The 27009-nt window shown below is 38.1% G+C and overlaps 1 protein-coding gene across 1 annotated transcript in view; it reads right to left on the bottom strand.

The window, feature by feature from the left end:
* Positions 1–1556: 1556 nt before the first annotated feature.
* Positions 1557–27009, bottom strand: part of LOC127619030 (peroxisomal membrane protein PEX14-like) — a 41223-nt gene continuing 15770 nt past the window's right edge. Inside the window, exons 4-7 of the mRNA XM_052091756.1 lie at positions 24974–25076; positions 20661–20758; positions 10258–10349; positions 1557–5218 (exon numbers count right to left, since the gene is read on the bottom strand). Coding sequence (XP_051947716.1) covers positions 4738–5218; positions 10258–10349; positions 20661–20758; positions 24974–25076 — 774 coding nt within the window. The 3' untranslated portion in view covers positions 1557–4737. The remainder of the gene's footprint in view (positions 5219–10257; positions 10350–20660; positions 20759–24973; positions 25077–27009) is intronic.

Raw genomic sequence — 27009 nt, 5'->3', positions numbered from 1 at the left:
TTATACACCACATCAATATGTGCAAGGCTATTGATCATTTAGACCTTGACAGACAAATTAAATTCATAAACTTGATAATGCACTGGAATATTTGTATTGCTTACTACAGTGGAATGGGGCTTTTATTTATTATTACTATTTTTTTAAACAGTGCTGTTTTAGGTTCAAGTTCTATTGGCTGAAATTCACTTAAGAGTCCACTGAAAATGCCAAGATGAGTGCTGATCTAATGTGAAATTTAGAGCAAGATGAAGTGTGTTGAAAGTAAATTTTACACATTTCAGTTTACGTTGGTAAACATTTTTCTTTTAACCATGAAAATTACAAAGCGAAATGCACAACCTGGTCTCATAGAATCATGTTACTACCTACGAGCGGCTCGATGTACATATCGAGGCAGATTCCTGGTGAAATAAAACACTAGAGGTGCTAAAAACAACAATGACCTTTCTTCCCTCCCACACAAATCATATGTAAAATGAGGATAATAAGTTTATAAACGCCTAATTTTCGCCATATTCTTCTTATGTCATCAAAACATTTCTACTACAGCGCATGACTTGTCAGACAATACATTTAAATGGTTACATTACATAGCCAACTACATTTACAAATCTTGTTCAAACACGATCAAATTGTTTGGTTGCTGAAATGAAACAGAATTACATTTCCAATGTAAAGAGCCAGTGTGTGAGTCAACAGTGTCATAGATGCATCACAAAATGATGTGGTTGCTTCAGCAATTGCTTTTTATTTATTTATTTTTTATCACACATTTGTTTTTATGACAATACCTGTCGGGTAGTGAGGTAGGTTTTTCAGGAAAATATCTCAGCTCTGTAGATCCATACAATGCAAATGGTGGCCAGAACTTTGAGGGTCCAAAAGAGCATATATAGGATCCATATGACTCCAGTGGTTCAACGTTTGAGTGGTAAAATAAATGTGGGTGAGAATCGGATAAATATTTAAGTCCTTTTTTACTATAAATTCTCCTCTCTGCCCAGTAGGTGGCGATATGCACAAGGAATGAGAATCTGTAGAAGTGAAAGTGGAGATTTATTGTAAAAAAAACTCTGTTAGCGCCACACAGAGGGCATTTCACCTCGGAACTGCTGTGATGCATTTAAGGAACCACAATTTATCACTTTGCAAAAATATCTCCACCATCACTAAATTTTCATGAGATCAGGCTGTTCATACATTATTTGCATTCAAGTGTTTTCTGAACACATTTATGAGCTTTTTGTCTTTACTGAGATAGGACAGTATAGAGGTGACTGGAACAACCCATTCCCACCTTATAGAAGGTGGGTGGTATTGGGTTATGACCTCGAGCCGGATTTCACCTCTCCAATTTACTAATCAATATTAACACACTGTTCAATGCCTTGTGTTCTTACAGTATATGTTGTGTTTAAGTTCTACTGTATTTTGTGTAATGATAAAATCATGATAGAAAAAGCAGTGTGGACCTCTGCGCTCTGCGTGTTACATCGGTTCCTTATCAAATACAAAATAAAACAAATGAACTGATGAAACAAGGAAACTTCTGTTAAATCAAATTTATTACAATTATTTACAATCATCTCTTCATACCAGAATTTCTCTGAGACAAATACCAGCAGGGTGTCAACGAGAATATCAACATAGCTGCATACAGCTACACTGTGCAGTTCATACAAAGCAATTCAGACCTTACTTACACAAGCTTTATTGTAAAACTGAGCATACAGTCACACACACACACCCACCCAGACATGAGAACGAATACTTAAAGCCCCAATGTGAGCTTGAAAACCCAGCTGTAGTATGTAGATTCCTAACAAAATTTTGTCATAAAAACACGGTTGAAGACTGTAATCTCAAAAGAGACATAGGCACTGAATCTGTGGTTCATCTCATGATTAATTCAGTAGCCCTAACCACCATCACAGCAGCTTTACAATGATTATCACTATCATGTTGTTGTTTGAAGGCCTCTATTGTCACACTACCAGAATCAACCAGCATGACAGGAACTCCAGAATGCGGTTTTAAGCAAAAATGGGTACATGCACTCACAATCATATTAAAGCTGTGTCTCATTCTGAAGCCAATGTTCTTCCTTCCTCTCACATTTTTCGGTAACTTTCAGTAACTTAGTTGTCATTTCTGTGACACCAATATGATGTGATGAACTTTTGAGATCAAATTAACTTCACTGATTCCATTAAAGTAATAGATCACTCAACAACGGTAATTTAGTCCGTTTACTCACCCTCATGTCATTTTGTTCTTTTCCCGTACAGTGACAGTTAATACAGTAGTACCCATGGCTGTTGTGCTTGATAAAATGACAAAAACATGCACAGAAATAGCACCATAATAGGTGTTCTTAAACCTTGTGAGTCTTCTGAAGTCATATGGTACATTTGTTGGAGGAACAGATCAAAATTTACATCATTATTCACTAATAATCTTCCTCTACAATGAGCTTTTAACCAGAGAACCGCAACTGGATCATTGAGTCAGCAAGTTTAACTTAAGAACTTAATTTGTCAGTTTCTTAAATCGTTCATTTATATTTTAAACATTTATGAATCTTGCTGATCTGATTCTTGAGTTCAGCTCACAGACTCAATGATAAGCAATCATATGGCTTCAGAAGACATAAGCCATATACAGACATGGTCACCATTAACCATCTTTGTATGGAAAAACGATTTTTGTTCTACAGAAAACAATAACAGAATATGGGTTTGGAGCGACATCAGGGTGAGTAAATGATGACATCATTTTCATTTTTCATCATTTATTTTCATTGCTTTAACGTTCACTTCGCATTTGGATTTTTAGCTTTTCAAATCAAAGCCAACGTTTTAGTAATAAATAAATAAAAATCAAACCCCTAAAATATCTACTATTCTTGGGGAGGTTAGTGTAAAGTCACCTCTATTCTAGGAGGTAAGGAGGCAAACACACATAGCCAGAGATGTTGAGCTCTTTCATTGTGCCATTGCATGGCAAACGCCGCCAATTCACCTGCCTGTGCCATAATCCGGTTACTCTGAAGGTCATTCGTTAAAAGTGAAAATGTCACAATGCATCTGATACTCTAGTTCTCACTCCAGGATCATTTTTTCTCGTCGGCTGGCAAGTGAGTAATTTCATTAGTTAAATATTCATACGTTACTCTCCATTTGCATCACGGGGATTTTTTTTCTGTCCTTTTCTTTTTTTTTATCCTCTCAGGACTTTCTGAGAGAAAAGCCCCCAAAGAAAAAAGCACAACTGTCAGCATCTTCGCTGAAGCATCCATTGTTTTACACAGTTTAATTACAAAACCCCAGCACCGTTTCATGTTAAGATTATTCACTGCAGGAGACCTATATAATTTGGACTGGAGGGTTTGTCGTGTAATATAATACAATATAACAGGCTTTCAGTATTAGATTTCCGATTTTTGCCTCCTTGACATTTCAAGCTGCATGAACTAATACATCTGTTATTTGTCGATCATTTGATTATTAACATACTTCATAAACCAAATCAGCAGCCCTGCTGGAGACTGGAGAGATACAACCAAGACAGACACATTGCACTTGTCTATGCTATTTCTTTCTCTCACAAACATAGAAATTCTCTCTACCACTGAGATGCAAACCGTTATCAATTTATTCACAAATCACAAGGCCTCATTGTTACACTTCAGACTGATAGCTTCAACACTCTGTGTACTACAGTAGAGATACATCATGTCAAATGTGATTCTTTGAGGGATAGTTTCTAGTTAAATTCCGTTGTCATTTACCCACATTTTGTTCCAAACCAATATGACTTTTTTCTTCTGTGGAACAGCTAACAAAATGTTAGCTTTAGTCACCACTCAATTTTATTGCATTTATTTACCACACAATGAAAGCTCAATGCTTAACATCTCCTTTTGTATTACCCAGAGAAAAGAAACAGGTTTGGAATGACATGAGGTTGAGAAAATAATAAACATTTCTATTTCTGGGTGAACTATCCCTTTAACTGCAACTGATCATGTTTGCTTTGATTTTAAGCTTTATGTTACAATTACAGTATTGCCTTTTATAGAGCATCGAACACTGCAGCCTCTGTCTGATGAAATAGCTAGCATTTAGGGGAACTGTCTGGTTACCAGTTGATTGCAAAAGAAATATTATGTTTATAATTCTTTCATCGTCTTTTAGAAAATGTGTTCATTTGAATGTGCTTGTTCAGGCATGCAGAATGTTTGTGCTGCTCCAGGTTGCACGTTGCACGTTGGATATTGTGTATGTTGAAAAGTCAAGTAAGTTGAGTCAATGGGTAAAGAAGTGCAATGAATGGGACATAATCCATCTCACCTGCTTATTCTTTTATAGTTTAAATTACTGCAACAAGGGTGAGCTGCACAAAGTTAAAGAGCTAGTTCACCCAAAAATGAAAATTCTGTCATAATTTACAGATGGTTCCAAAAACCCTTATGACTTCCTTTCTTCTATGGAACAATGAAGATTTTAGGAAGAATGTTATCCTCAGTCACCATTTACTTTCATTGTATGAAAAAAACATTCTCTCTAACATTCTGCTTCCACAGATGAATGTCATTCTGGTCTGGAACGACATGAGGGAGTGTAAATAATGACACCCATTTTTAGTGAACTATTTCTTTGTTATTTCCATGTAAAAAAAAAAAAAAAGAGCAACAAATGGATGGATGGATAAGTCCAGTCTCGGATGTTCACTCTAATCGACCTCACTCTCATTACTTGCCCCTTCTGGACGCCGCAGCTTCTCCACCTGTTCATTAATCTGTCCGTCTCCTCCTCTCCTGTCCTCTGTCTGCACGCTCAGGTGTTCTTCTTCATCTGCATGGGTCATGTCATCATCATCATCCTCCTCCTCCTCTTCTTCCTCCTCCTCCTCATCATCATCTTTGTTCTCCTCCTCTCCCTGCACTTCCATGCGGACCTGGTCTTTCAGGTCCAGAGGAAGCATAGACCCCAGGCCCATGCCTCCGTTCAGGCAAAGCGAGCCGGACAAGGTGGCCTGGGAGCTGTTGACCTCTTTAACAGGGGAGGCGTTGGCCGACTCATTGCTGACGGGAGAGATGTCGCTGCTGCTGTTAGTGTGGTTGGCAGAGGGTGAGTTGGACAATGATCCTGGTTTAAGAGGGATCTGCCAGGAAGGGATTTTGGGGATTGAGGGCGAAGCAGGGAACTGTCTCCTGGGAACGTGAGAAGAGAAAGGACGTGAATGAAAATTACAGCAGTTCTTCAAAAAATCTTGCACAACTGAGTGCACATTGTGCCTCAGGCTTGATTCTGACAATATATTCAAGAGAGGGTCTAGTTATTGTACTCTGCAAGCACAAGCAGATTTGTCTGTCTTTAAAGGGATAGTTCACCCAAAAAGGAAAATTCTGTCATCATTTAATTACACTCATGTTGTTTCAAACCTGTATGACTTGCTTCTGGGGAACACAAATGAAGATGTGTAAGAAGCAGAATGTTAGTCTCAGTCCCTATTCACTTTCACTAAATGGAAAAAGGTGCAATAAAAGTTAATGGTGAGTGAGGCTGTCTCCTTTTCTGTTCCATGGAGGAGAGAAACTAATAAAGGTTTGGAACAGCATGAGTAAATGATGACAAAATATGTATTTTTTGGGTGTACTAATATTTTAAGCCAAGTGCACACAACAAACCTGAAGCTTGTTACACTTTGATGTTTCTGAAATGAAAGATCAGAAAGAAAGTGAGATAGAACAGACAGACAGGCAGAAAGACAGACAGACAGATGACAGAACAGACAGAAAGAACAGATAGATAGAACAGACAGGCCGACAGACAGACAGACAGACACAGTAGGTGGATAGATAGAACAGATAGATAGAAAGGAAAGGCAGAAAGACAGACAGAAATATAGATAGACAGATAGATGATTCAACAGACTGACAAAAAGTTAAATAGAACAGATAGATAAATATATTTACATTTACATTTATGCATTTGGCAGACGCTTTTATCCAAAGGGACTTACAGTGCACTTATTTCAGGGACAATCCCCTTGGAGCAACCTGGAGTTAAGTGCCTTGCTCAAGGACACAATGGTGGTGGCTGTGGGGATCGAACCAGCGACCTTCTGATTACCAGATTACCAGTTATGTGCTTTAGACCACTACACCACCACCACTCCATAAATAGACAGAAACAACCAGAAAGATAGAACAGATAGAGAGAGCAGACAAACAGATACAGTAGGTAGATATATAGAACTGAAAACAGAGACAGAAAGACAGATATAATATAGGACAGACAGACAGATAGATAGAACAAATAGGTATATATATATATATAACAGAGAGACAGAAAGATAGATTTAAAGAACAGACAGACAGACGACAGGACAGACAGACAGAGAGCCTGTTAGATAGATAGATAGATAGATAGATAGATAGATAGATAGATAGATAGATAGATAGATAGATAGATAGATAGATAGATAGATAGATAGATCGATCGATAGATAGATAGATAGAACAGACAGACAGGCAGATAGACAGACAGATAGAACATAAAGTAGATAGATAGATAGATTATAGAACAGACAGACAGATAGAACATACAGTAGATAGATAGATAGATAGATAGATAGATAGATAGATAGATAGATAGATAGATAGATAGATAGATAGATAGATAGATCAATCGATAGATGATAGAATAGACAGGCAGACAGAAAGATAAAGAGCAGATATATAGAACAGATAAAAACAATAGAGAGACAGAAAGACAGATTGATAGAACAGACAGACATACATATAGATAGACAGACAGACGATAAGACAGACAGACAATTAGATAAATAGAACAGATAGATAGAACAGATAGACAGGCAGATAGAACAGACAGACAGATAGATAGAACAGACAGACAGATAGATAGAATAGACAGGCAGACAGATCGATAGATAGATAGATGATAGGACAGACAGACAGACAATTAGATACATAGAACAGATAGATAGAACAGACAGACAGATCGATAGAACCAACAGACGACAGAACAGATAGGCAAGCAGATAGAACAGACAGGCAGATAGATAGATAGACAGACAGAAAGATAGAACAGACAGACAGATAAATAGAAAAGACAAACAGAAAGATGATAGAACAGAGAGTCAGACCACAGAACATATAGACAGGCACATAGAACAGACAGACAGATAGATAGATGATAGAACAGACACACGGACAGATAGACAGATAGATACAGTATCTCACAAAAGTGAGTACACCCCTCACATTTTTGTAAATATGTAACACTGAAGGAATTACACTTGCTAAAAGTAGTGAGTGTACAGCTTGTATAACAGTGTAAATTTTCTGTCCCCTCAAAATAACTCAACACACAGCCATTGATGTCTAAACCGCTGGCAACAAAAGTGAGTACATCCCTAGTGAAAATGTCCAAATTGGGCCTAAAGTGTCAATATTTTGTGTGGCCACCATTATTTTCCAGCACTTCTTTAACCCTCTTGGGCATGGAGTTCACCAGAGCTTCACAGGTTGCCACTGGAGTCCATGACGACATCACAGAACTGGTGGATGATAGAGACCTTGTGCTCCTCCACCTTCCATTTGAGGATGCCCCACAGATGCTCAATAGGGTTCAGGTCTGGAGACATGCTTGACCAGTCAATCACCTTCACCCTCAGCTTCTTTAGCAAGGCAGTGGTCATCTTGGAGGTGTGTTTGGGGTCGTTATCATGCTGGAATACTGCCCTGCGGCCCAGTCTCCGAAGGGAGGGGATCATCCTCTGCTTCAGTATGTCACAGTACATGTTGGCATTCATGGTTCCCTCAATGAACTGTAGCTCCCCAGTGCACTCATGCAGCCCCAGACCATGACACTCCCACCACCATGCTTGACTGTAGGCAAGACACACTTGTCTTTGAAACAAACCTGGTTTCCGCCACACACGCTTGACACCATCTGAACCAAATAAGTTTATCTTGGTCTCATCAGACCACAGGACATGGTTCCAGTAATCCATGTCCTTAGTCTGCTTGTCTTCAGCAAACTGTTTGCGAGCTTTCTTGTGCATCATCTTTAGAAGAGGCTTCCTTCTGGGACGACAGCCATGCAGACCAATTTGATGCAGTGTGCGGCGTATGGTCTGAGCACTGACAGGCTGACCCCCTACCCCTTCAACCTCTGCAACAATGCTGGCAGCACTCATACGTCTATTTCCCAAAGACAACCTCTGGATATGACGCTGAGCATGTGCACTCATCTTCTTTGGTCGACCATGGTGAGGCCTGTTCTGAGTGGAACCTATCCTGTTAAACCACTGCATGGTCTTGGCCACCGTGCTGCAGCTCAGTTTCAGGGTCTTGGCAATCTTCTCATAGCCTAGGCCATCTTTATGTAGAGCAACAATTCTTTTTTTCAGATCCTCAGAGAGTTCTTTGCCATGAGGTGCCATGTTGAACTTGTTTCAGTGACCAGTATGCGGGAGTGTGAGAGCGATGACACCAAATTTGTGAACTCCCCATTCACACCTGACACCTTGTAACACTAACGAGTCACATGACACCGGGGAGGGAATATGGCTAATTGGGCCCAATTTGGACATTTTCACTTAGGGGTGTACTCACTTTCGTTGCCAGCAGTTTAGACATGAATGGCTGTGTGTTGAGTTATTTTGAGGGGACAGCAAATTAACACTGTTATACAAGCTGTACACTCACTACTTTACATTGTAGCAAAGTGTCATTTATTCAGTGTTGTCACAGGAAAAGGTATAATCAAATATTTACAAAAATGTGATGGGGTGTACTCACTTGAATGGATGGATGACCGCAAACTCTTCTTCCCTGATGATTTGTTGACATGTTGTCAAGAATAAACAGATTTTTTAGGAGAACAAATTTCATGGTCATAACTACAATTGGGGAGAAACATAAAATCTTGTAAAAGAAATCTTGAAAAATCTTTGTGATTAATTGTGTAAAGCCTACACAGAAAAAGACCATTACTAACATCTTTTCTTTTCATCTTTATGTATGCGTAGGATGATGAGCTTCAGTCCTGCCATGTGTGCTTAGCTTATGGAAGTACAAGAGAGAGATATTATCTCCATATGTATGCCACACCTGGCATTTACTTACAAACAAAAGAATGTATTCACAACAAAGGTAAAGTCACTTTGAAAAAGACTTCAACTTTTAATGCCATGGTTGTTCATTTGAATATATGCAGAGTAGATGGAAAACTCGTTTGTTGTTTTGCTTTTATGGCAAAGATTTTCTTCTGCTCTAAAAACATCTTGAGAAGGACATCAAGTCAAAATATTCAGACAATGGAAGGAAAAGGTAATTACAGTTTAAAGCATTTAATGAGAAAGAAAGACCAGACAAATCAAAAGCTTTCATCTATGTGAATTGCAGATGTATTTGTTTACTTAGATCTCAATTTGCATGATACATACATAATCAAGTAAACATTAATGAAAGTGAGAGAAGATCCATCTTGGGGCATTGAGGGAACCTGTTGGATGCATCAGGCCTCATTAACCAGTAATGAGCCGGTTCCAGCTACATGCCCCGGTGAGGAGAACGATATGACGGATGCCGATCAAACCATTTCAGACACATTTATCTGCTGAACAGTCCCGAGGCATACAAATATTGGCTGACTTAAGTGAGAAACAAGAATTTCGATACAACGTGCATTTTGAAACAGCTCCTAAAAGTATTTTTCAGGCTGTTACACTTCAAGTGCACACATTTTATTAATTTTGAGAACAATTAAGTAACACTTTGAGTGCAGGAAATCATATATTTTGAATATTTTAGTATGGTGTTCTGTGCGCAATGGCAGAAGAATGCAGACATTCAAAAACTGTTAACAGAAAAAAAAAAGTAATCTATTCTGAGTAATAAAAAGATCTTGCTTCCCAATCGTAGACAGCAATATTTAATTTGATGCAAACAAAGAAAAGGCTGTGCAAGATAATTAGCTGCAAGGTCGCATCTAACTTTTAATTGATTTTTAGTTTTGTTTTTGTACACTAGAAATTAGTGGAACACTTGAAACAATCATATTACAATTCAACTTGAATGAATGTTGAACAAACTGTACCTCCCTACATCCCTCATAGCATAATTTTATTTGTGTCAAATCAAATTTGGCGCCGATTCTTGAACGAAGTATGTTGTTTGAGTGTCGATATTAGAAACAGTGTATGTGAGATCAACGTTACCTGCTGAGAAGAAGTCCCTTTAAAGATACAATCTCAGCCTTGAGCTCACTGATGCTCTGGGACTCCAGCATGCGATTGGTGGAAGATGAGGACTAAAGAGACAAAAATGTAAAAAACATTTCAAATTACTTTTATCCTTCACTCTAACTGCCTTTAAAGGTAAAAATCTGCTCAAGAGTGTGGCAAGGCTATTTGATGTCAGGCCTGATTTACCAATACTGTATATTAGCATGCAGCATGTTCAAAACTTTGATGTCTTTGGTGATCTATTGGAAGTGTGACTTATTTTTATCATTTATTTTGTTGGAGTTTTTACACGAATTAACTACTTCAAACTGCATTCAACCTACTGTCGTTGATTCAATGTAAGTCTTCAAATTAATTTTATCAAACCACAACTACACTGACGAGTACCAACTATCTCTCCACTCAGAAGGTCGGGATCTTTCAGAAAAGGCTAAGGGAATTAATCATACCATTTTTACATATTTTTCCATACTGCAGGCTGCTGATTTGAGCAGGACAGAGGTGTTTGATAAGAGGTGTGTGGCACAACAATGGCAGTATTCATCAAGTCAGAGAGGTTTTTATTAAAAGAAGCCTTATCACCAACTGCTTGCCACGAGATGAATTGTTGAAGGGAGTGATCGCCAACTGAAGTGGCCAGCAAACATTTGAATAGCAAATGACTTCAAGAAGAAAAAAAAAGATACAAATATCCATCCATCCTTTGTCCACCGTGCCTTTGTGTATGAAGCATTTGTACACTTCAGTGTTGCATTACTTTTAAAGCATTAATGGAACAAATCTATTGTTTTTGTGAGAACTACTAGATATGTTTGATCAACTACTATCTATCATTACAGTAACCTAGCATGAAAATGAAATAGTTTTAAATACATCAAAAATCTGCATGGTAAATGGTCAGCACTTATATAGCGCCTTTTGAACCTTAGCGGTATTCAAAGCACTTTACACTGTCTCTCACACCAATGACTGCAGAGCTGCCATGCAAGCCAGTCATTGGGAGCAACTTGGGGTTCAGTGTCTTGTCCAGGACACTTCGGCATGTTTAGTCATGTGGGCCGGGAATCGAACCACCAACCCTGCAATTAGCGGACAACCCGCTCTACCACTTGAGCCACAGCCGCCCTACCCTACTTAAAATTGTGATTTAGGCCAGTCCTACCTTAAAGGTCTTGAACTTCCTCGAGGTATAGTATTTATATTCAAAACAGTGGACTTCTTATTAATTTTCTAAATATTTACACAAATTTGAGAGTTGACTGTGCTCTTCAAGTTATTGTAAGAATAAATGATAAACAATTATAAATGTATCAATAACTACAACCAACATATGGTCCCAAGACAGCTAGCCACTACAGAGTGTTAGGATAATTTGAGCTAAATATCCAACCCTTTTACCTGTTCTTGCATAGATTATTATAATTTTTTTTTTTTACACATTTTGTATATTTAATTTGGATGTGTATTAAATGTTTATTGCTAGAAAATAAAATAGCAAAATCACACAAATCAAACTTTAAAAGGCTTACATTTACCCACATTTTGTTAACAGGGTTGCTAAAATGGCAAACCTGATATAAAATAAACAGAAAACAAAACAGCTCATATAATATATAGTTTCAGGAACTACTTTGTACCCTATTTGTGAAAGAGCTTTTGTGGAAATCATAACATTAGAGAACTGACTCCATTTCAGTTCCCCAACCGAATGATGGAAGTTGGCACTTTAACAGATTAATCCAGGCTCTTAAGCCCTGTTCAGAGGCATAATAAAGCTCCTGTACAGCTACAGTGAGTCACAGCGGTACCTGACTCTTTGAACCGTCCACAAACAAACAGCCCTCAACCAACCCCATAATCCCACATCCAGTTCGTCTGCCCCTCTTAAGGGGGAAAAGGAGACCAGGAAGAGGAAGTGGTAAGGGGCTGGGGGGAAAATAAAAATAAAAGTGTAATTAAGAACATGTGAGTCACAAGGGGCAGCTAGTTAGAAAGCAGAGACCCCCTATCTAGAGAAGGATAAATTGGACTCTTTCACATGTAATTAAATCTAAAGTAAATTAATTGAATCACATCTGAAAAGGATCAGACTCATTTACAGTGAGGGGTGGGAAAGGATGGAGAGCCAAGGCTGGGGCTTCTTCTGCTCTCTGCTCCTAAAGCCCTCCGATAAGTGTGGCGTTTTTGGAGAGGGCTCTGATCCAAGCTGAGCGCATTATGCCTGGTGAAGACAGCCTTATTACAGACCTCAACTCATTATGGCCATCTTAATCCGACACTCCCCATGGCACCAATTTTACCTTTGTTACAGAAAAAGGTTTTTTTAATTGATTCAGAGGCTTACATTTCTTGGACATAAAATCTAAATAATATTTTAACAGAGGCTACATAGCACCTTCCAGCCACTAGTGTTTGAAGTTAAGGTAGTTGTTTTGCACGCACACGCACAAGCACACACACACACACACACACACACACACACAATTAGAGATTGTTATTTGTATACAAATATGTTATTAACATAAGCACCACATGGAAATGATGTTGCTGTTGAGAGAGCTGCTTAATGACTGAGCCGCATGTATACGGGAGAAGGGAGAACGACTTTCTGTAGTCCATGTAAATTAACTCAATGCGCTATCCATGCTGTAATAGCGTAGTAGCAAGATGTTTCTGTTACAGTAAATGATTTACATATATTCCTTCAGTGAATCGAATACTAAAACAGACATCCTAAGCAAATAATTGACATTTATTAAAAGCAATTTATGTTAAATTATTTTAAAAATAATAATAGTACATTGGGATTTAAGCACAGATCAACTTGCAAACTAAATCAAAACTGTACAACGAAATTAACAAGACTTACATAAGATATTAACAACTACTTAATTGTTACAACGTGTCTTATCTCATCTACAGGGCACTAACTGAGCAAGGATCACCACTGGTGGCCCCTAAAAAAAAGAAAATTCATGACACCACTGCTATCCACAGGCAGAATTCATTTAGTAAATTCCCCCCCACAGTGTTCAATGACGACCATTTAATTGCTGCTAAAGGCCTTTCTCTGCATGTCTTTGACAACAGAATGTGAGCAGCCATCTAGTCAATGGGGTCAGTACAGTGTGCTCGGAGTTCTTCACCTTCTTAAGTGTGAACAAAGCTTCTCTATAGTCTGGGTAATTATTAAAGGAGGTGGAGCATGTCGTACAAAGAGAGGTATACGCACATACACATGCCATAGTAGTACAGCAGCAGTCAAACATGGAATGGATTAAAGTAAATGTCTGCAGACCATTAACAAGAGATAACATCTTAACAAGGCGAGTTAAGAAATGTCTGAATGCAAATGAATTCACTGCATCTATCTCTCTGATGCTATTTCCACTGTGTAATGCATGTATATTTATGGTGGAATCAGCTTGAAAATAAATCCCAAGGGAGTGTTTCCGGTGAAAACACTGGTACAATTTATTTGAGCCTGTTTATTCACTCTCCCAGTGGCAGGCCTTTCTGCGGTGGATAAAATCCCTGAAGAGCTCCTAATCTTCAGTGAGCAGCCACTAATAAAGACAACTATCTCTGGATTCAAACTGCAAGGCAATTTGACTCAACTACTCTACTAGTAGAAGTGGAAGGTGTAGTAAAAAAAAAGATTAGTTTATATACATGGAAGACAACAAAGTGCATTCTGTCTGTGATACAGTATGAAATGTTATTAAAGGAGAACATGGTGTTTTGCCAAAGAAATGAGATCTCTACACTACTATAGTCAGGTTTAAGGGTAAAATGTTGCTTACTGGCCCAAATCAAAATAGCCACCGTCAATTCGTGATGATATTCTGGTGCCTAGATATGGCTCGATTCCCTCCTTCAATGCAAGTCAATGGGATTTTTTTCACCCAATTTCTCCTTCATGCAATAATTGTCAAAATGCTTAAAAAGTAATCGCCCACATGTCCTCAACAAAATGAGGTTTGAAAATGTGAGATTTAATTAATGTCTGTTGCACAAATATAATAGGAATCAGTTCAATACTTAGGGTAAGTGGTTGTATGAGTAACTGTAATATACTTATGCTCTTATGACAAAAATGCTCTTAACAATATATTAGGGCTGCGATTTAACAAGTTTATTTAGTGCGATTAATTATACAAAAAAGTATGCGTTATAATATTTACATAATTATTCATGCCCACTAATGCATACGTAAATTCCATAGTAAACGTACAGATTTTCCAACCATATGCTTGATTCAAGCATATTCGAGCTTGAAGTACATCTGTTTTTACGAGCTGTGTCAGTAGGTGGCAGTGCACCTCAACAAACCTCACAAGCAGCACAACCACAGAATGAGATTCACTCACTTCGGAAGCGCAACAGTTGGACGAAACACAACGGAATACAGGAATCTAATTCATTTGATTAAAACATTTTACTGATTGACAGCCCTGTAATATATTGACTATGGATACAAAAAGACTACCAAAGTACAGAATAATTTGATATATTCAAAGACAAATCAATACAATTCACAATCCAACAAAATATTCACTAATTCTAAACTGACTTCCTGTTATCAGTTGACATTTGAATAACAGCTTATGTATGGAGCTCATTTATAGAGATGACAAAAGAAAAGGTTTTTGTGTGCAAACATTCACAGTTTGTGCAACTGGCAGAGAAACAGGCCCAATGCGCTCACAGCAAGACAGCACACACTACACTTGTGTGGTTTTGAAAGTTTAAGACATGTTTACTTAGCAGCTGAAGAAACAGAAGTTGCCATGTGTTTTAGGTTAAATACACATTTCTGCATTAAAGGGTTTAATTGCCAAGCTTGGCGCATTCTGCGCGGAATGAAGAACCCCAAAAAGGCTGCTCTGAAAACCACATACTGAAAATGATACACAGCCAAAAGTCTAAACATGTGTCCTTAATCTCGTACTCCGGACATGAAAATTATTTCAGAATTTCCCATATGGCTCTAGACAACAGGGCCCTGCATCTCTCAAAACAAAATTTAAGATCACTACTAAGTACACTTTGTTTAATGGGTGTTTTTATGTGAAGTATACTTTATATACACTGCAGCTTTCCAGCAAGGCACTCATGACAAATGAAGCCTGTGCTTTTTAATTAAATCTTTAATTTGATAGAGAAAATCCCATATCTCCTTGACTTTGGACTTTTTGCTGTTGCGAATGACGACTCAAAGTGTTTTGAACAATAGACCGATGTGGCTGTACTTTTCTAGAAGAGGAAAAAACGAGGTGTGTCTTGTTTAAAAGTGAGTTGAACCAAAGATAGTGGCTGCGTCTAATACATAAGCTTGATAACTGTCAATGACTTTACACAGGAAGCATTTTTTTTGGTATGAAGGTACTATAGGTTCCCTCACCTTCTAACCAATGAATTTAAATTACCTTTCCAATCATTTGTGGTTACTGGATAAGGATTTTTAAACATAATTTATAGAGATAACACTTAAAAAATTGGCATAACTAGATTCAATTTCATGACTTTTCCATAATTTTTTATTTTATTTATGTCACTAGTATGTTTCCATCTAAGTTGCAAATTGTATTTATTGCGACAAACCACAATAATCGCAAAAACAATGCATGAATAAAACAAAGTCTTCACTTCCCGAGAAACTGTAGCCACTGTAGTCACCATTAATAAAATTGCGGTTTAGAGCAAATGGACAAAACTCTGTAAAGAACTCTGACACATGTCTGGGAGGGCCAGCGCGTCACACAGTTCTGGGATTACTATGTGTGTGCGTTCCTACTTGTGCCATGTGGATATATAATATATTTTTCAAAAGTGTCAATAAACCTGCTCTTCTTAAAAAAAAATGACATTAATAAATACATTTAGGATTGTGAAATTAACATGATTGAGTGATATTATAGGAGCAAAGGATACAGAACATACAGTGAGGGAAAAAGTATGTGATCCCCTGCTGATTTTGTACGTTTGCCCACTGACAAAGAAATGATCAGTCTATAATTTTAATGGTAGGTTAATTTGAACAGTGAGAACTGAACAGAAAAACGTATTCCATGTCAAAAATTTTATAAACTGAATAGCATTTTAATGAGGGAAATAAATATTCGACCCCCTCTCAATCAGAGATTTCTGGCTCCCAGCTGTCTTTTATGCAGTTAACGAGCTGAGATGCTGAGATTAAGAGCACACTCAAACACAGAGTGGAAGAAACACAAAATAACTGTCAGTCTCCCTCGGTCTGGGGCTCCATGCAAGATCTCACCACGTGAAGTTGCAATGATCATGAGAACAGTGAGGAATCAGTCCAGAACTACACGGGAGGATCTTGTCAATGATTTCAATGCAGCTGGGACCATAGTCACCAAGAAAACAATTGGTAACACACTACGCCATGAAGGACTGAAATCTTGCAGCGCCTGCAAGGTCCCCCTGCTCAAGAAAGCACATGTACAGGGCTGTCTGAAGTTTGCCAATGAACATCTGAATGATTCAGAGGAGAACTGGGAGAAAGTGTTGTGGTCAGATGAGACCAAAATCGAGCTCTTTGGCATCAACTCAACTCGCCGTGTTTGGAGGAGGAGGAATGCTGCCTACGACCCCAAGAACACCATCCCCACCGTCAAACATGGAGGTGGAAACATTATGCTTTGGGGGTGTTTTTCTGCTAAGGGGACAGGACAACTTCACTGCATCAAAGGGACGATGGACGGGCCATGTACCGTCAAATCTTGGGTGAGAACCTCCTTCCCTCAGCCAGGGCATTGAAAATGGGTCGTGGATGGGTATTCCAGCATGACAATGACCCAAAACACACGGCCAAGGCAACAAAGGAGTGGCTCAAGAAGAAGCACATTAAGGTCCTGAAGTGGGCCTAGCCAGTCTCCAGACCTTAATCCCCTAGAAAATCTGTGGAGGGAACTGAAGGTTTGAGTTGCCAAACATCAGCCTCGAAACCTTAATGACTTGGAGAAGATCTGCAAAGAGGAGTGGGACAAAATCCCTCCTGAGATGTGTGCAAACCTGGTGGCCAACTACAAGAAACGTCTGACCTCTGTGATTGCCAACAAGGGTTTTGCCACCAAATACTGAGTCATGTTTTGCAGAGGGGTCGAATACTTATTTCCCTCATTAAAATGCATACAATTTATAAAAAAAAATTACATTCGTTTTTCTGGATTTTTTTGTTGTTATTCTGTCTCTCACTGTTCAAATTAACCTACCATTAAAATTATAGACTGATCATTTCTTTGTCAGTGGGCAAATGTACAAAATCAGCAGGGGATCAAATACTTTTTTCTCTCACTGTAGCTGCCTTTAAAAATCAACCAGATGAAGGCATCTTAGAAGACAGGATGTAACATAAGCATTGGATTTGGAGGTGCCTTGCGGTCTTCTTACTGCCTTTTGCCAAGTCCGTTTATCTATGGCAAACTTCAATATGGCAATTTAAGGACACAGGGCGGAAAAACGTAGTGGTGAGTCTGCACTTCTGGCAGACTTCAGAAGAGTGAGAGATTCATATTTTCACTTCAATTTGTGCAGGGCCAGATGCGTTTGCATATGTTTTCCTACAGGATCCAGATGCTTCAGTAAAATACCCATGTGCGTAACAAGCTGTGGAGATAAAACGTGCCCATGGTTGCAATTCCAAATCGCTTTTTGGCGCCCATTACGAGATGATTTATCATGGTATTGTAAGATACAAAGTGCATAGAGTTTTGCATTTTGAAGAATGGCAATGTGGCAGGCAGCACATGCAAAATGCCTGCAATTTCATATTCTTTTTTAAGTTATGTGCTTATAATCTATAAAGTTTTTGAAGCCCTTATCATCATGAGGAACATTCTTCTGTGATAATGACACCAAAATGCATTCATTAGCATTTGATAAAGCCAACAAAATCAGTGCTGCCCAAATAGACAAACATAAAAGAAGAGAATTTCCTCTATTATAAACATTTCTTCATTCAATCCTTATTGAACTGTTTGTTTTCTCAAGCATGTGCATTCTTCTTTTTATTTTGCTGTTGACTATTACACCGCATCTTCACTAGAAATATTCTATGTTGCATCACGATGACACTAAAAAGGGGCCAGCCTGAATTATGTGACTGTGGTGACATTATAGCAAAACAATATGACGCAGTTCATTAAATGTATCGCAGCATTTTCAAGGTTAATTGCGCACTGTGTGGCAATGAAATCAAGTTAAATCCTCCCCTTAACAGATGAGATTTTTAAGGTTAAGGTTTTAAATCAACAAAACCTACTTCCCTACCCTAAAATGTTTTCCCAACCTAAAACCTTGAACCTAAACCTTACAGACAGTGTCATAAAAAGCAAATTTGACATGAAAAATACAATTGCTGAACCAACCACATAATTTTTCTGTACTTCTATGACATTTTCAGTACCCCATATCCTTTGCATAGCAAGTGCAATGCTCCATCAGTTGAGCTACCACGCAATTCGATCGTGCCCAAACAAGCTTGTAAATAAAGTTGGTTATGTATGGAAAAGTTACAATGTACCATCTTACAAGTTATGCGCTATAGTAAAAGTAATTTGATGTCATAAGACAACATTGTATGAGGAACAGGTCAATGTGTTTATGAACTGATAATATTCTGTTTTACCTGTAATTTGTGTGAAAGGGAATAAAAGTTGTAGCGCCTCTAGAGTTATTTTACTAGGAAACTGCTGTGATACAACTAGTAATGCAAAAATGTTTTCTATGAGACCAGGTTGGCTTAGAGAGCAAACAATGCTATCAGACAATTCAACGTCTTACAAGGATCTAAAAACAACTGCACTGTTTCAACAGTATCTCAGAAAGAACATTTTTACACCTGTAGTTGATGATAGGGTGGGGATTAAACAAGGTCTCAGCCTAGCTGAAAATAGCAGAAGGCAATGACAAGCAAAGGAGAGATCAGGACGGGATGGAAGAGTGAGTTCACGTCCCATCCCTAGATGGCTTGCTTAAGCGTTCCGGAGATGGTCATACACGTTCTTTATGGAGCTCCCATGACATGCCTTGTCTTGTCAATGCACATTTTTCTCTTCTGAACGGCATATGAGCTCTGTCACCACTAATATTCACATCAGGGTGAAGCATCAGTCTCAGTGCCAATGAAATATGCCCTGTGTTGTTTTAAACTCAAAGTGGCCTTGTTTTATAGAGGCTGTGCCCCTGAAACTGAGTGCTGCAAAGGGCCTTACAAAAATGCACACTGAGGCCTTTATTTAAACTTAGCAGAACAATAAAACAAGTGTTGGCTATCATTCATGATATATCTGAGATGACACCACTGAATGGAATGCAACTTTTTCTTGACAACTAAACTCCTGTGGTATTTTTCTTTTTTTATATTTCCATGTAACATTTTGGCTACACCCTCTTAATGTACCAAAGTTGAGATTTCAGAGGATAAAAGGCAATTCATGCATTTCTTTTCAGTCAATTATGCTGTTTGATGATGCTTATGTAATGCCAGTGTAATTTTGTTGTCTTATGATCCTTATGTAACAAAGAAGATTGAAAGGATTTTTTTTTTTGTCAGCTATCATTGTCACATACACAATGATTCTAGAGGATTCCTATCTCATTCTATCCTTAAACTTGATCTGTAATGTGAAAAATGACAAAAGCTGAAGGAAAGATTGACTGTATGATCTGTTTCTTTGCAGTCACCTCTGTTGAATTGAGTTAAAATTTGACTTTGTCTCTCCAAGTGGTCATTTACTTCAATTGCATCTGGACAGAACATCATCCCTAAAAATAAAAAAAACCTCTTATCATTTACTCACCATCAAGTCATTTGAAACCCATATAACTTTCTTTTTCACTGGAAAACAAAAGAAGATATTTCATAGAACATGACTGCTTTTTGTGAAGGACAGACCTAAATTTAAGTCGTTATTCGCCAAAAGTCTTGTCTTCCATCATTGCTATAAAATCCCATTCGTGGTCACATTCAATTCAAATATGTCGTGTCAAGACAAGACATGGAAAAAACAATGATGTATAACATTTCAGAGCTTCAGCAAAGGATTACAACTAATTAAAGGCGAATAACACTTACATTTCAGTTATAAAATTATATGGCTTCTGAAGATCTCCCTTTAAAAAGTTTACATTTATGGTGCTGATTTGTCATTTTTGAAGCTCACCAGCTCCACTGTGCATTATGAATATAAGCACTCTGGGAATTATGCAAAATATACCTGTGTTCCTCGGAAGAAAGAAAGGAATACAGGTTTGGAATGACATATGTGTAAGTTTGTGATTTGTGATTTTTTTTTTTTAAATGTGATTTTATGTCAATGTAAGGAACTTGAGCCTGTGTATGTGATTACCTGTGAATTAGCCAGCTCTTGTGACAGCTCCTGTATTTTCTTCTGTTGCTGGACCAGCAGTTCTTGTACTGAAGCCAGGGTCATCTGCAACTGGGTGACTGCATCCAAAAACACAAACATGCAGATTACACTACACCCAAGACAATTACCAAGGCCCCAAAAGCATGAAAACTGCAGCTTTAATTGAGATCCAGTGCAAATCCACATGTCTGTTTGTTTGCAACCATTACCGTCGATCAACACGCAGTTGTTTTCTCTTTGATTTAGCCTTCAGCTCAATCAGTAATATAAGACACCTCTATTTGTACAAGATTAATCACCGACGTCTGCTCTTATATCAAATCACGGTCTCTTAACTTCCATTAGCATGGGTTTGAAATGCTGGCTCTATCAAACTCTCCAAACAATCAACAAGATGGAAAATAAAGCCACTCATTTGGGAGGCAGCAGGGCTAGACACTACTGTCCTCACTAATCTTACTAAATACAGCTCATTTTCCATCCTCTATGAAGATTGAATTATTGTCAGTTTGTGCTGGTCCCGAGGATTAGAAAAAGGCCAAGAAAAACAGCCCTGGAAGGGCCAGAGTCGGTGTTATTAATGGGGATATCATTTCAAATAACCCAGAGCACAAGTTGCTCTCGCCCTGTTTCCAGTCACACATGCATTCCCAAACAATGCATTAAGTTTCCAAACTGATTATGTTACAGAAAACCAATAAACGCCTCTATAAATCATGCTCTGTAAAGTGTTAAATCAACTCTAATTGGATTAACATCAGCAGATATTATTAGCTGCCGACTGTTGGCTCTCCAGCACGCGGTTTCAGGACTCTCCTTTCATAGAAACAGCCTTTTCACTCTGTTTCTTCCTCTAACTACATTTGTCTGTCTCATTGGGTGACCTGTAACAATGGCAATGTCAGCCAAAAAGGATGAAAGATTTACTGTATAAGGAAGAAGAGATGCTAAACACTCTTTCTTACTGAAGCCTAGGTAATAATGATGGTACAAACAAGTCCTTATTTATCTTTAGAAATGGCTTTATTAGAAACAAGAGATCTCATAAATGACATCAAGCCTGGTGCGATGCATCTTGGTGCAACATATTTGAATATACACAAACATGAATGAGATGAGAGCTATGAAGGAGAGGAAGATTTTAAGCCACATTTACACTAACCCATTTTTGTTTGAATAATGATAGTATGTGGTAACAGAAAGCATTTTATTGAATGTTCCATTTTCGGTGAAGGAAAATGCTGTTCTAGTGTGGATGAAGCAAAGTCTTTCTAGCAAGTCAGTCCACTGGTAGCCATCTTTGGAATGCTCCCTAGAAGCTATTTGCAGTCATGAAAGTGCAGCTACTATCTACTTGAATGGGGAGAGACTGAAATCTCATAAATGTTTGGAGATTTCCAAACATTGGTTTCTGAAGACAGAAACGGGATTGAAACTACACAAAGGTGAGTAAATAATGATTGAATTTCTAGCATTATGCCTTGGTGCTCATGTTGGGCAACATTAATTCAAATCTAGTTTGCAACATTTCCTGAACCCATTACCCTCTCTTGTCCTATTCATTTCTCATCTGTTCTCTACTGTCCTATCACTAAACAAAATAATGTGCCGAGCATGAATGCCATCACAGTCTATGTCAACCTCAGCAATTCTTGAGATATTACATTAAGAATGAGCACCAACTGCTCCAAAGCTCTAAACCTACCACTCATTCACTCCAGCCTCAAAACATGAGAAATAATGCTTCCATTTAGTGTGGCTAGGGTTTCCACAAACCCTCTCTTTGGAGAAAACAATTGGGTGAATTTGAGATCCTGCAAGTGGCTTCACAGCTGCTGTGAGGAGGCAGACAGTGTGTACAGCCTAAATTATTCAGTAAATACCTCAATATAATGTATGCTGCATATGTCCCAGCCTGTCTGTGGCTTTATTGGACAGCTGGTCACCAATATGCTCTCCACAGACAAAGAGACCAAACAGCTAACACAATTCTGTTACAGTCTGCACGTGTGAGCGTGTACGATAAAGTGCTTCCAAGACCTGTTCATTAATTGCACGTGGGAAGTTGTTGAGAAATCATAATGGGAGTCAAGGCCTACACTCAAAAGCTGCGGAAGTAATGGAGCCACATTCAAAGGAATCCATCACTCCAATGCGCTTGGCACTAGAAAAATACACAAACTTTAACAAAGGAGTGTGGGCAATTGGCAAGAACGGCAGTCATTTGCTATTACTCACGTTGTGAGAAGAGGGGGAAACTCACTTTGTAATTGCAACCCTCTCCCAAACTGTTAACTGAAACAGTCATTAACTACAATAGCAACTTGGCTACAGCAGCCACAGCAAATTAGATCAGGAGCGTGAATGACTGAGTGACTGGGGGTAGGTACGGCTCTTCCAGGAGAAAATGAGTGGTGGATGGAGGGAGGAAGAGAATGTGGAAAAAAGATTGCCAGGAACAAGTGTTTCACAGAGGAAATATGAAAAGCAGAGTGAGCCTAGAACAATGTAAATATTCTTATATTTCCTGAATGCGATGCCAAACAAAACATGTATACGGCTAAAACCAAATGAAATGAGTGCAAGACAGGCACTGTAATACAAAGGAAGGATTTTTTGCATATATATATATATATATATATATATATATATAAACCAAAATGGCAATGAAGAGAATCATTTGGTAATCAGATAAAGAAACCCACATCAAGCTGGCACGCAATGGCTCACAATTGATTGGCCTTTCGGTAAGCCTCCACAAACCAGAATACAAAGCTTGGGAAGATAAGATTAACATGGAGACATGCAGCCTACTAAAGCAATTTTTGTAAAAGTCCCAGATGCCTTTATCCTATACACCCCAAATTTGCTTACTTTAATCTCTTGGATAGTAAAAACAATGCACAATTTGTATATCAGAAGCCCATGGAACAGGTTTCATTATTGTCTAGAAGGCCAAACACAGATCAATATTATTTCCATGGATTTATAAACCAAAAATGGAAATAGTTTAACAGCTAGTGTACTCTGACAAAGTCTATAAAAAATGTATTTTACCAACGATAACAGGAACAAAGACTTTTGTCTATTATAATTCATTAGAACCTGCTTTGCATGTACTGTTTCACTTTTACATACTGTGTTACATATCTATCTTTAATGGACAGGTCACCAAATGTTTCAAATTAAAATGTTTGTGGGGCATCTAACTAAGCTGGGGAGAAAAACACATAAATAAATATTAAAATAAATAAAAGTAGATTTTAAGATGTGTGCCATATATTGAACCTAGAAATTAGTATTTCATCTTTATGACAACTGTGAAATACTAAAGAAAAGCAGTCTGTTTTAAATAACTCTTAAAACAACACAACACATAGGGACTCAAAATCTACTTTAAAACGCATGTAACAAGTTATTTGAAATATAATCTATGTATTTGTGTTAGTTTCTTTTTAACAATTTAAAAAAAGTTTTTATTACACTTTAATCACATTGGAGTGTATCATTATTTATAAAAAAAGGCAAAAGGTACAATTTGAATTTTTTTTTGGAAGACTGGAGAAAGCCAGCTATGAAACAAATGAGGGATAAGGTTGAAAAGGAAGAATGTCTTTAAAATCTAGTTTTCAAAATGTTATCTGTAAAGTGTTTTAAACAGTTTCTACTTAAAATTGCTATTTTTTGTCATTCTTTAGATCAAAAAACAACAATTCATGGCAAGAGTGTCTTTTCCTATAGAGAAAGAGCGACACAGCTACAAGTCGACTGCGGCACTAACGAGACAAAGTTTCTTCTGGAAGTGTCCTGCTTTCATGGTTGCTGGGATGTTTAATTACACTGGCTGTTTGTCGAGTAAGAGAGGGGGATGTGAAGGGGAGGAGAGAGGAGGAGGAGGAGAGGCATTCCTCTCTGACAGCCTAGCTAAGATTCCTCACCTGTCCAAGGAGGGAGACGCACCTGTCACCGCACACTTAATCACAAGCGCGCTCAGGGCCCAACCAGGGAGCCATAGCACCACACCGAAAATTAAAATGAACTTTCTTGCCACACAGTTAAGAAGGCGAAAAAAAAAGAAAACGCTGTCATTCCACTTCCCCTCATTAATATTCTGAGGTTAAGAGCTTTTCAGCGAAACGTAATTAATTGAAGCTGAGCTGACAGTAAACAAGCAATTTCAAATTAAAACAAAATGACAGGACCGTCATTTGTAAAATGTGAGCAGATTTTGGCGACAGATAAATGAAGGAAAATGTTAAGGAGGAAAAAGTGATGAAGATATTAATCTTCACCTGTCTGTGTCAGAGTGCCACTCATATCCGTGATGTTGCTCTCAATCCTCTGCAGATGTTTCTTGTCCTCTTTGCTGCCCATAATGAGGGGAAGGATGTATTTCTGCAATTAAAAACATGGCAAGCTATTAGAATTCCACTCAGGAACAGGAAAACAGGCCCACGGACAAAGACATACTCTGCCGCTACATTGTGGCAAACAGACAAAGGGCTACTCTATTAGCACTAGCGTTGACCAACCAAAACTCAACAAAAACCTTGCTAAAGGCAATCTTATGTTTGTAAAATGCCTTGGAATCAAAATTTGTGTTTTGAGGCTTTTAATCTATGCATTTTCCCTATGAGTATGATAGCAATATTGACAAAATTAACTTTTAGCAGATATACGCATTTACATTTACAGTCTTTATCCTCTGGGAAAAAGGACCAAAAGTATTGAAGACTTATCTTGCACTAGACAGAATTTTATCCAATCAAATGCATTCTAGAATGAGAATTTCCATCCAATACCACCTACAATCGACTATCTAGTAGCAAATCATGATTTATGGATGTGAAGAAACTAAAGCCTATAGGCTATTTAAAGAAAAAATGAAAGAGAGAGAGAGAGAGAGAGAGAGAGAGAGAGAGAGAGAGAGAGAGAGAGAGAGAGAGAGAGAGAGAACAGCCCTGTCTCACCAAAGCAGACTGATCTCATTAAATTTATGTGACTTTTGCAAACCAAAATTACGTGCTTCCTTAGACCATTGGCCCATTTCCCAGGGAAATGACCAGCGGGGGTGCCAAAATCGAATGAAATTATGTTATAATCAGACAAGGTTTTTAAAGTGAATATTAGGATAGATGTTTTAAAGGGGATATGTTATGAGGAATCAAATTTTCCTCGATATTTTAACATAGGTCTTTTTACTATAAAAATATACTATACATTTCAGAACTCAAAACTTATTACCCAGTGCAATAAAAGCATTTATTGAAACCAAGCTGCAAAAACACCTAGTTCTCTACTTCTGCGAATACCCTACATCACTACAGTGAAAAAACTTCAACGCTTACATCAACGCACTATTGGCCCCGCCCACTGGTGCTTCAGTTTGTCAACTGAGAGATACGGACATACAAGGCCTACTGTGGCTTAACTATTCCTGAACACCAAAAAGGACCCATCTGGACTATTTTCAATTATTTTTGTATTTAAACATGCACAAACAGACACCTTTGACTACTTGCTACATATCTCGTTCCACTTTTAAAAGATGCAGTATCAAGTTACAACTCTGAAGAGGAGAAACTATTCTCTATCATTCAGCTGCTGCCTCTTGCTGTTTTGAGCACAAACACATCATGCATACGTTCTTTTGCCCATCTGTGCTATTTTTTATTGTTTGTGTATGAAAACAGAATAGAACGGAACATCTGTTTACTGTTGGCACAACACGCCTTCAAGGATGCTTCCATGGCATAAAGCATCATTGATTATAATGGGTTCTACTGCTTTTGATGCGACGTGACTCGTGTCCGGTGTAGACATGGTGTGAGTGTTAACAGTTGTGCTTGAGATGAACAGTTTAATATATTCAGATACAAATAAATGTGTTTGATGCATGTTGTGTGTAAACCCTGAAATTTAGTTGTATAATGTTGTGGATCTGGTTCATTTTCTTCTGATTGAGTTTCAAATATGGCTCTATTGGAGGGGCTACACACTGTTAGCCAGTCATAACAGTGTCCATTTACATTGAAGTTTTAAGGAGGCACTTATGCCAAGCCAAGCGTTTCAGACAGAGGGCCAGAGGCAGGGTGGAAAATGATCATATAATACTACATTTTGACTGTTTTAATAGAAAAAGTTTTAACTAATATTGTCCGTGGACTTCAGGGAAGACAATAAAACGATATAAAAAACAAGAATTTCGTGACACCTTTAACAAGAAAATGTACCTCCCTAACCTAAAACTTTAACCTAAACCTAACCAATAGTGTTTAATAAATTAAATGAGATGTAAATACTACAGATATCCTTACCCTAAACAAAC

Source organism: Xyrauchen texanus, chromosome 25, assembly GCF_025860055.1.
Source record: "Xyrauchen texanus isolate HMW12.3.18 chromosome 25, RBS_HiC_50CHRs, whole genome shotgun sequence".
Classification (NCBI taxonomy): Eukaryota; Metazoa; Chordata; class Actinopteri; order Cypriniformes; family Catostomidae; genus Xyrauchen; species Xyrauchen texanus.
Note: the sequence above shows the minus strand (reverse complement) of the source record. Positions and strands in the feature narration are given on the sequence as shown.